Here is a 12217-nt window from a genome sequence, read left to right as displayed (position 1 = left end):
TTACAGTTTTGAACTCTTTACGTTTTAATGTCTAGGAGTGAACTTTTTTGTTCTGTTCTTAACTTATTACAATTTAGTTGTTTTAATGACTGATAGTAAAATATTTGGAAGATTTTTTCAAAAGCTTTTTTTGAGTTTTGTATATTAGCTTTATAAGCTGTTTTTTGTTCCCCATCAATTTTTAAATCAGTAGTGTATATACATTCTTATCTAACTGGATCGTTGTCACCCTTAGGTATTATATTTAAGCTTATTTTCTTGCTACTTTCCTAGAACCCATCCTCATCTCCATTGAGGTATAAGTGAGTAAGGTAAGGAGTTGGCCAGTTACTTTTTTTTTTTTTTTTTTTTTTGAATATAACAGCTTTAGTGTGGCGTCATTGATGCACAGTGAACCACACATATTAATGTGTACACTTGGGTGAGTTTTAAAATATGTATACACCCATGAAACTGTCACCACATTCAAGGTAACAAAAATCTATTACTCCAGAAAGTTTCCTTGTGCCTCACTGTATTCTAATATTACTAAAGAATAAATTAAAGGTCATATATAAAACATAAAATGTACAAATAGTCCATTCACCTAAATGATCAGGAGAATGTATTTTTAAAATTAGTTTCATGAATACATTTTTAGATGAAGTAAAATAAGTTATGTAATATTACCTTAAGTACAATGCTATTGTTGTTTCTGGGAACTTTTGGATGAATTTCATAAACAAGAATGTGCTTATTTTCTGTGCTGACTTCTCATTTCTGACATTATGACATTTGATTTGTAAGTTTCCAATATCACGGACATACAGAGTTTATAGTAGACAAATGTAAAGAATATTTCTGAACTAGGTTTTCTGTAACATTTCCTTATTGCTTCCTTAGCCAAAAACTTTCTATGTTCTTGCTTTTTTTTTTTTTCTTTGCTGTGCTGTGTCACAACTAACACCTTTTTTGCTCATCTCTGGGAGTCACAGGTGAATCTTGAGTTTGGTTTACAGAGGAACCTGGGGAATTTGACTTCACAGAGGCTAAGCTTCATGGCCACCTGAGAAATTCACTTGTTAGTGACACTAATGTTACTTTCTATTCTTTGCACTCTGTGAATCAAAGTGTTATATATTACGAGTGTTTGTGGGCTAAGAAATAGCATGTATAATCTATCATCTTTGACTCGAAAATCATAAAACCCAAGAAACCAAATTTATTGTCATTGCCAATGTAGGTTCTTTTTTTTTTTCTTTCTATAATATATTGTGTATTAATGACTTGGGCAGATGTGCTTCAGATCCCCAAAGTGTCTTTGAATTTAGCTATTGTAAATTCAGGTAACTTTCAGGCTTCTTGTGGAGAGGGGTGTTTTGGTTTTTGCTCCTCTAGGAGGCATGATATTTTTCATAAGTTCTCTAGGGAAAGCTTGACCAAATGCTCCTAACTTAAGTTTGTTGGTTCAGTGTTGCTACATAAAATCTTACAATAATTGAATAAATTTTGGGGAAAGTTACCTTTTCTTTCCTAGATAATAGTTGGATGTCTCTTTGGTTGTTTACATTGAAGAATACAAATAATTGTTCAAAACTATAAAAAATTACTGTCATTTTAGCTGTCCAGGAAGTTGTGAGAACAGTAGCACAATTTACGCCTATTTTAAAGGGAATTTAAAATTCTTGTAATTCAAAAGAAAGGCATCAGACTAATTCTGATTGTGACGGCATTTTTATGATTTAACCTAAAAGCTTTTTTTATGCTATTAAGGAAATTCTTTGTATATAAGGTATTTAAAAGTCAAGTTTTAATGGGACAGATGTTATATAGTTTGGTATTTTCTTGAACTCTATACAGTCGATGAGTATCTTAAAAATGCTATTTTCATAAAATGTTTTAAACCATTTGGTTTTAGTATTAAAGGAGGCCCATGATACATGCTTTCCTAAATAAAAATAGCCTTTTGTGAGGCAGCTAATTGTCTTTATTTACAGAGCTTGACAGTTTAGATTTTCATATATCATTAGTACTTTTGGGCCATTTAGTTTGAATTTTGTTTTAAAAAACACAGATAAGCAAATACTAGATATGTGATTAAAGCTTTGTGTTCAAATTACATTAATTACAGTCTGCAAAATCGCTTTGATCTCTGCTGTTAAGGACAAATGAAACACTGGAGCTGTAATTTCCTTATCCCCCAATTTTTCCTATAGCTATTCTTTAATTTATTTCCCTTTCATTTAGTTAGTTAAATAATATTTATTATAAAATATCAAAACAGTACAGAGTTGAGGTGTTCAGAACAAAATATGAAAAACTATTCAGAATTTTCTGGTCATCCTTTCAGCCTCTGTTTAAATTTGTACATGTTTTGAAGCATATACAAATGGCATCTATACATATTTTGCAAGTTGATTATTTCATGTGGGAAGCTTTTCATGTCAGTACATGTTTGACCTTGTTCTTTTTAACTATCGCATGCTTTTTTGTAGTCTAGATGAACTAGATAGTTAATGTGAGCAATCCTTATACCTCTTTCTATATGCATGTATTTTTTCAGGGATGAATGGGTCCAGTATCTTTTCTGCTTTCATAGTCCTGTTACTCAGAGTCCTCAACTCTCTGAAATCCATTGTTTTCTTGGTTCTTGTCTTTCTGTGACTCTATCACCATTCCATATTCAAATCCCATTCTCTTCTTCCAACACTGTTCATTGTTGGAATCTTAAACTGTGGCCCAGATTTGTTTGTTGAACCATTCAGTCTCAATTTTTGTATGTCAGTTATATAAGGAATTTCATGCCACTTTGGTTCTAGCCTGTGGGGAAATTAAATTATTTACATCATAAATAAAAATATTAATGGTACACAAAGTGAATTATTTAATAAAGGTTCACCAGCTATGTGCTAAAGCGACAGTTCTGAAATCCCATTGTTTTGGTGAGGAAATTACTATGAATCTATTTAAAAATGATTTTGCTATGTTTTGGATTTTAAAAATGTATATTGTAAAAAATTATTATAATAAGATGTTTAAGAAATATTTTAGAAACAGAAGAAAACTACTGGTAAATCAAGGCTTTATCAAAGAACTTTAAGTGGTCCCCTTTTGGAGATTGGTTTTGTGGAAGACAATTTTCTACAGGTTGTGGGGATGGTTTTGGAATGAAATGGCTCCACCTCAGATCATCAAGCATTATATTCTCATGAGGTGCACATAACCTAGATCCTCTGCATAAGCAGTTCACAATAGGGTTCATGCTTCTGTAAGAATCTAATGCCACTGCTGACCTGACACGAGGCAGAGCTCAGGTGGTCATGCTTGCCTGCTTCCTAACAGGCTATGGACTGCACCAGTACCTGGGAAGCTTTGTTGGAAAGAAATATCAAACCCATAGTTGAAAGTGAGAAGTTACTGAAATAGTTTTAGTTGAATGTTTTTAAGTTATATATGAATGTGTGTATGCATGTGTATATATACATTTTTTAATTAGAGAAATCTCAACCATATACAAATGTAGAGAAAATATAATGAACCACCTTGTACCTGTCACTCGACTTCAACAGTTATCAACTCATGGCCAATCAGGTTTCATCTGTACCTCCACTTACTTCTCTTTCTCCCAGATTATTTTTAAATCACAAACATAAAATTTGCCTTCAATATTTTAATGTAGACTCTTTAAATTCCTGACCATACTATTATGTCACCTCCAAAATTAGAAATAATTTTTTTTTTTTTTTTTTGAGATGGAGTCTCGCTCTGTTACCTCGCTGCAAGCTCCGCGTCCTGGGTTCACACCATTCTCCTGCCTCCGCCTCCCAAGTAGCTGGGAGGACTATAGGCGCCTGCCACCACACCAGGCTAATTTTTTGTGTTTTTAGCAGAGACAGGGTTTCACCATGTTAGCCAAGATGATCTCGATCTCCTCCTGACCTCGTGATCCGCCTGCCTCAGCCTCCCAAAGTGCTGGGATTACAGGTGTGAGCCACCGCGCCTGGCCGAAATAATTCTTAATACCAAACATCCAGTTTTTAAAGTTTCCTGATTCTTTTTGTTAGCAGCTTTTTTTTTTAGATGGGGTCTTGCTCTGTTGCCAGGCTGGAGTGCAGTGGCACAGTCTTGGCTCACTGCAACCTCCAACTCCTGGTTTCAAGCAATTCTCCTGCCTCAGCCTTCTAAGTAGCTAGGATTACAGGCACATGCCACCACACCGGCTAAGTTTTGTATTTTTAGTAGGGACAGGGTTTCACCATGTTGGCCAGGCTGGTCTCGAACTCCTGACTTCAAGTGATCCACCCAGCTCAGCCTCCCAAAATGCTGGGATTGCAGTCATGAGCCACTGTGAGCATTTTTGTTCAAATAAGAAATAAATAAATGTATTATAATTAGTTGATACACCTGTTAAATCTAAAATTCTTTTTTTTTTTTTTTTTAGCTGAGTTAATTTTAGACTTACTGAAGAGAGTTGCAAAGATAGTACAGGTTCCCTATACCTTTCTGTGCTACTTCCCCTGTTAATAGCCTACGTAACCATAGTACTGTTATAAAAACTGAGAAGCTAACATGGATGCAATGTTATTAACTAAACTACAGAGTATATTCAGTTTCACCAGCTTTTATAGGAATTTTTTTTTTCTGTTCCAGGGCCTAATGCAAGATCCTGCATCACATTTAGTCATCAGAGCTCCTTAGTTTCCTCTAATCTGTAATAGTTCCTTCCTTTTTCCTTGTCATTGATGGCCTTAAAACTTTTGAAGGGTACTGATCAGTTATTTTATAGAGTGTCCCTTAATTGAGGTTTATCTGATGTTTTCTTATGATTAGATTGAGGTTGTGCATTATTGGGAAGAATACCACCAAGGTGATACATCCTCTCAGTGCCTAATTATCGGGAAGTACATGAGGGCAGTGTGACTTATTACTGGTGATGTTTACCTTGATCATTTCATTGAGGTGGTATCTTTCAGCTTTCATCACTGTAAAGTTGCTATTTTTCCTTTATTACTTCTGAGACTGGGGTTGTTAAGTAGTTTTTCATAGTCTGAATCATGCTGATTGCATTCCCATGGTGATGTTTAACACTTAGGTCTCTTGTGTTTCCTGTAAATTGATAATAGATGTAGAGGCTTATTAGGTGTATGTTTTGTTTTTTTGTTTTTTGTTGTTTGTTTTTGGTAATAGGTACTTCTATCAGGAGGCACATAATATCTGGTTGTTTCTCTTTTTATGTTATTTATGTTTTTTAAGGGATGAATGGGTCCAGTAGCTTTTCTGCCTTCATAGTCCTGTTACTCAGAAATGTTTACTTGAAATGGTTTATTTAGTTTGATTCTAAATGCTGTTAAGAAGCAATCTAATATAGTTCATTTCTATTCTTTAAAACATCTGTATAATAGATAAATGATTTTAAAATTTAATTTATTTAAGTTATAGTTTGTTTTCTTAATGTTATTAAACTGACAAGTTTTTTATATTTTAATTTTAGGTTTGGGGGTACATGTGAAGGTTTGTTGCATAGGTAAACTTGTGTCACGGGGGTTTGTTGTACAGATTGGTTCATCACCCAGTCATTAAGCCCAGTATCCAATAGTTATCTTTTCTGTTCCTTCTCCCACCCTTATGTAGGTGTCTGTTGTTCCCTTCTTTGTGTTCATGAGTTCTCATCATTTAGCTCCCACTTAGAAGTGAGAATGTGTGATGTTTGGTTTACTAAAAAACTAAGCACTTCTCTTGCCTCGGCCTCCCAAAGCTGTGGGATTACAGGTGTGAGCCAGTGTGCTCGACCATACTAGTAATTTAATAGTATCAATTTGATTCAGACTATAAACAAGTTTAATATATAGGTAGAGAATTAGAGTACAGTGAAGGCACAGCTGGGCCTCAAAATATTTGATTCTTCTATCCCTGACAAACTGATACTATAGTTTCTCTGCCTTTTCAAAAACTAGTGGGAAACAGTATAGCATGAAAGTTAGTTTTTTTCTACTAGGAGACTTTAAGACTGTTTCTGTAGTTCACTGCTGTATTAATTTCCTGTGTCTGCTGTGATGAACTACCACAGCCTGACTTAAAACAATGGTAGCGTATTCTGGAGAGGCCTAATTAAAGAGTGAGAGACTCTAGGGAAGAAATCCACATCTTTTAGCTTCTGGTGGATCCAGGATTCCCTTGAATTATGGCCGTATCACTCCAAACTGATTTTTTCTTCATATCAGATTCTCCTCTGTATGCCTAATTTATCATACCCTCTAAGAATACTTTTCGGGACCATCAGTATAATCTCATCTCAGAATCCTTAATCACACTTGCAAAACCTGTAATATACATATAAGGTAACACAGTTCCAAAGATTAGGACTTGACATCTTTTGGGGACACCATTCAGCCCACTGCACCTGCTCTCAACATACTCTAAGTGTTTCTCTTCGATGGCTTTGTGCTACTTAAAGCAGCTGCTTAACTTATCCTGAGGAAGCACTGCACATTCTCTTTGGTTCAAGAGAGCAATCATAGGAATCTTCTAACTTTCAGGATAGCTTTATTCCTAGAAGCCAGCATGATAACAGTTTGAAACCAAAGGATGCTGTTAATGTGTAGTGTAGTATTTTTCTGTTCTGAGTCTCTTCCCTCCAGGTAGATATGCTTGGCAGGGTGACCTAGTCAAATTCACATTTTATTGCTGCTTCTTACCTATGTCTGGACCACCTCCAAATTGTGGTCCTGAAGTTTTTTTTATTTTGGCCATTCTTCTGTCTTGCCCGGAAAAGAATGCTGTTGCAAGTACATGGAATCAAAGACTAGTAGGTAAATGGGTGGTGTATAGGGGGACGGTTGGGATTTTTTTCTGTTTCCTTTTCGTGACAGTCTTTCTAGAACCCAAGATGTTCATTCATTGATTATTTCTCACACATGAAATGTATTTCTACTTTCCATAAGAAACATTATTCCCATAATTATTATAAATTATACCCTAAGTGAAATGTGTTCTGAAATTATATACAAAGTTATAAAATTTTCAAAATGGGAAAGTTATGTATTCACCACTCAGATTTAACCAATATTAATATTTTGAAATATTTAGATCACTTTTGAAAGTAAATAATATTAAAAGGTACAGCTAAAATTGCATTCCCCTTTTTACTCCTCAGAGGTAATCAGGATCCTGATGTTGGTTGTTTCCATGCTTGTTTTTATGTTTTGTACATTTGCGTATATTTGTAAATGATAAATATTTTTTTAACTTTAAAAAAATTTTGCTTTATTTTCTACAATTTAACTATCATATGCTTAGGTATAGTATTTTGTATTCTCCTTGGAACTTGCTAAGCTTCTTGAATTTATGTTTCCTTAAAATACTCATTAAAATTCATAAAAATTTATAAAAATAAGATACCCGCCTGGGCGCAGTGGCTCAGACCTGTAATCCCAGCACTTAGGGAGGCCGAGACCTCAGGAGATCGAGACCATCCTAGCTAACATGGTGAAACCCCGTCTCTACTAAAAGTACAAAAAAAATTAGCCGGGCGTGATGGCGGGCGCCTGTATTCCCAGCTACTTGGGAGGCTGAGGCAGGAGAATGGCCTGAACCCAGGAGGCGGAGCTTGCAGTGAGCGGAGATCACGATACCTCTGCACTCCAACCTGGGTAACAGAGCAAGACTCCATCTCAAAAAAAAAAAAGATACCAATTGAAATTTATTTTTCTTCTAAGGTAGTTACCTCTTTTCTTGGATTCCACTTAAACTTATGATAAATCTTTTGGCATTGTTTAAAACTGAATAATTTCTGTTGCTGTATTTTCAAGTTCATGAATCTTCCCTTCATCTCCAGTCTACTATTAAGTGACACTTTAAAATTCTAGATATTGCATTTTGAGTTTTCAAATGTATTTGGTTCTTATAATTCCTCATTCTCTGCTGAGATTTATCTGCCCATTTATGATTACCATATTGTCTTTTACATACATTTATGGTACCTGCTTTAAAATCTGTTTCTGCTAATTCTAATGTCTGAATAATCTCAGGCACTGGTCTGCATTGATTGCCCTTTGTCTTGACTGTAATAATTTTGAATTTTTTTCCTGGACACTGTAAATGATAGATTGTAGAGACATTATTCTAGATTTTTCTTCACCCAAACGGAAACTCGGTGGCCATTAAATAACACCCTCTCCTACCTCCTCCCAGCCCTTAGTATTCTCCATTCTTTCTATGAATTTGCCTATTCTAGATATTTCATGTAAGTGGAATCATACAATGTCTTTTTATGTTTGGCTTCTTAGCATAATGTTTTCAAGGTTTACCCATGTTGTATGGATCAGAACTTCATTCTAAGAGTGATAAATATTCTACTGTATGTCTATACCACATTTTGTTTATCTACTTGCTGGTGGACATCTAGGTTATTTTCTGAATGTCATCTATTTGTGAATATTGCTGCTGTGAACATGGGTATACAAGTATGTGTTTGAGTTCCTGCTCTCAGTTATTTTGATATATACCTATGTGTGCATTTGCTGGATCATATGGTAATTCTGTGTTTAACTTTCTGAGGAACTGCCAATCTTTTCTGCAGTGGCTATGCCATTTTATATTCTCATTATCAATGTATGAGGATTCCAGTTTATTCATAGCCTTGCCAACAACTGTTATTTTTCTGGGGTTTAAAAAAATTATTATAGGAGACAACTTGGTGTGAAGTGGCATCTCATTGTGGTTTTGATTTACACTTTTCTAATGACGAATGCTTTTGAGCATCTTTTCATGTACTTGTCCATCTGTATATCTTTGGAGAAATGTCTATTCATATGCTTTACCCATTTTTACATTGGGCTATTTGTCTTTTAGTTGTGGTTCTTTATATATTCTAGATAATAAACCCTTTTCAGATATGATTTGCAATTTTTTTCTCATTCTGTAATTTGTCTTTTCACTCAAGTGTCCTTTGATGCACAGAAGTATTTAATTTTGATACTGTCCAATTTATCTATTGTTGTTGCTTGGGCTTTTGGTGTCATATCTAAGAACCTATTGCCAAGTCAAAGGTCATAAAGATTTACCTCTATGTTCTCTTCTAGGATTCTCATGATTTTCACTCTTGTGTTTAGGTCTTTGATTCACTGTGAGTTAATTTTTGTATATGGTAGAAGATGGGGGTCCAACTTCACTCTTTTGCATGTGGAAATTTAGTTTTCCCAGCACCAGTTGTTGACCAGACTATTCTTTCCTCCATTGAATGGATTTGCCGTCTTTGTCAAAAACCAGTTGGCTATACATGTAAGGATTTAATTCTGGACTCTCCATTTTATTGGTGTTACATATCTATTCTAATGCCAGTACCACACTGTTTTGTTTGATATTGGGAGTTGTGAGTCCTCTAATTTTGTTCTTGTTCAAGATTGTTTTTGCTATTTAGAGTTCCTTACTTTATCAACTTTTCCATTTTTGCAAATGAATACTTCCTTAAAGCCTGCTTTTTAGATTTTATTTTTTGGAGACTCATCCATGTTGATACGTAGACTTACAGCTTATTTGTTGTGACTTTATTATCATCTGAGTAAATTTCAGTGTATTTGACTTTTCTCCTATTGAAGTACAATTGTTTCCATTTTTTTTTGTTTGTTTTGCTTTTAACAATGAACATTCTTGTGCATGATACTTGTTCACGTGTTTGGAGACATTTTAGATTATCAAGACTGGGAGAGGGGCGTTACTGCCATCTGGTGGTCAGAGACAAGAGATGCTACTAAACATCCTACTATGCAGACTCCCACAGACCCATCCCCACCCCTACCCCCCAACACACACACAAAATAGTGCCAAGGTTGAAAAACCCTGCTTGCTCTGAAGCGTATAGAAGTGGAATTGATAAAACTTGAGGTGTTTTGGTCTTAATAAGTGGATTTCTGTAAATCATGGAAAAATATTTTCTCCATAGGTTTGGAATGTTTGGAATTAAAGTTGCTCTGTCTATGCTGCCATTCCAGCAATTACAAGCAATTTAGATATCTCAAGACAGATTAGGTAGCAGCATTATCCAGAGTTAGCCAGTTCATTCACTTTAACTTCATGAACTAAAATACACTGGTACTTTGTCTAATTAAAAGATTAATTTTAGAGTGAGTTTCAAAACAGTGGCACTTGTGCAGATGGGGATAGTTGGAATATTAGGCTGAATGTACTTAGTTTTTCTTGACACAGATGGTTGTTAAATATTGAAGGCTTAAAGGTTTAAGAAGTTTCTCTCTAGTATGTTTTGAATTAGAATGGTAATTGAAGACATAGGAATGAATTTAGACTCACTTGAAAAGATGTATTACATGTCACAGTAGAATACTGTGCTGACATAAATAGGATGAAAGCATGTCCTTTGCAGCAGCATAGATGCCATAATCCTAAGCAAATTAACACAGGCACAGAAAAATAAAATTTTAAGTGGGAGCTAAACATTGAGCACACATGGATGTAAATAGGGAACAATTGACAGCATGGACTACTGGAGGGAGGTATGGGTTGAAAAGCTATCTGTTGGGTACTGGGCTTACTCTCTGGGTGACAGGATCTGTACCCAAAACTTCAGCATCATGCAGTTATTCCCATGTAAGAAACCTGCACATGTACCCCCTTGTATCTAGGGGGTACATGTGCAGGTTTAAAATAAAAGTTGGGGGGAAAAAGACGCATGGTTCCTGTTTGAGAATCTATTGAAAGCTATGGCCCTAGAAATGTCCATACTTGTGTAAATACAATTTTGCGTATGGTTTGAGGTGGTTTATGCATGCTCCTGAAGCCCATCCATGGACTCACCACTCTTTACTTATGTCCAGGTTAAACATTTTGCTAAAAGTTGATTAAATCGTTTAAAGTGCTAAAAATAGATATATATGAAATTGTCAATGAATTGTATCTTCACAACTATATTTATGTTTTCCTAACCAAATGCTTCTACATTTAGTGATGAGGAAAAATAGGTGACTAAGAATTAGACTTCAGGTCCTCTAATGTTAAATATTATTTAAACTTTACATCTATAACATTCATTCCTTATCTTTTTAGGTATATGCAACAGTGTTATCGCAACAAGCTAACGAAAACAGACAAAATTCAACTGGAAAAGCATGTTTTGGCACCTTCCTCCCAGAAGAAAAACTTAATGACTTTCGTGATGAACAGATTGGACAGTTGCAGGAGCTGATGCAAGAAGCCACAAAACCCAATAGGCAATTTAGTATTTCTGAGTCTACAAAACCAAAATTTTAGTTCATACGACAAAGCTTAACAAGACATGCAAAAATTTAGAACCCTTACTTTAACTGTCATTGGTTTTGAAATGTATTATTTAAGCTTTGAAAATGCCTGTTATTAATGAAATATTCTCTTATTTTGGATATTATGAATGCAACAATAGGTGAATCAAGATCACTAGTGACAATTGAAAGAATTACTGGAATAATAGCACTTGCTGTATGAAATTCGATTTTGGAACTAAACGGGAAATAATGGATCTAAAATGGACAAATTTCTAGAATTTTGCTGAAAACATTTTAAAATGCTATTCTCATCCAACCATATTAGCCTTCTGTCTTTTCTTTAGCTTCATCAAGTAAGTATGTTGTGATAGTGATAGATATAGAATTCCAATAAGGTTTTTTTTTAAATACATTGTCATTTTGAACATCTCATCACTTCTACTTTAATAATACATACATGATTTTTCTTCTGAATGTCTCTTCTCCCTGCATCACTGTTCATTCACAATGAAAGGTTAGGGAGAAGCTTTAAAATTCACTATTTTACTATCATTTGTATAATAGACTATACAACGTCTAATACATTTCCTCCAGTGTTTGTTTATTAATAACAGCCCCTGAAATAATGTGTACCTTGAGACTCTGATTTATCAGCTAATAGTTGAGGACATTACAAATCAACTTAACTATAAGAAACTTCCCTAAGATCTTACATTTAAAAAATGGTAACCCCATTTACAACATAAAATGTGGATTTTCAAAAATATTATGCTAAATGACTTATATCTTTAGTTATTGAAACCTGATTCCCAGTGTGATACTATTAGGTGGTAGAGTCCTTATGAATGGGATTGTTGGCCTATAAAACAAAGCCCAAGAGAGATCTCTTGCCCCTTCTACCATATGAGGATACAGTGAGATGATGTTAAAGCAAACATGGCCCCTCATCAGACACTGAATCTGCTGGTGCCCTGATCTTGTACTTT

General features: G+C 34.8%; 1 protein-coding gene across 1 annotated transcript in view; it reads left to right on the top strand.

Moving 5' to 3' along the window:
• Positions 1 to 11807, top strand: part of SDHAF3 (succinate dehydrogenase complex assembly factor 3) — an 80397-nt gene extending 68590 nt beyond the window's left edge. The window contains exon 2 of the mRNA XM_017849333.1: positions 11038 to 11807. Within this exon, the coding sequence (XP_017704822.1) occupies positions 11038 to 11241 (204 nt within the window). The 3' untranslated portion in view covers positions 11242 to 11807. The remainder of the gene's footprint in view (positions 1 to 11037) is intronic.
• The last annotated feature ends 410 nt before the right edge of the window (positions 11808 to 12217 follow it).

Source organism: Rhinopithecus bieti, unplaced genomic scaffold (genome assembly GCF_001698545.2).
Source record: "Rhinopithecus bieti isolate Rb0 unplaced genomic scaffold, ASM169854v2 scaffold_31127, whole genome shotgun sequence".
Taxonomy (NCBI): Eukaryota; Metazoa; Chordata; class Mammalia; order Primates; family Cercopithecidae; genus Rhinopithecus; species Rhinopithecus bieti.
The sequence above is the reverse complement of the archived record's forward strand: the minus strand, read 5'-3'. Positions and strand labels throughout refer to the sequence as shown.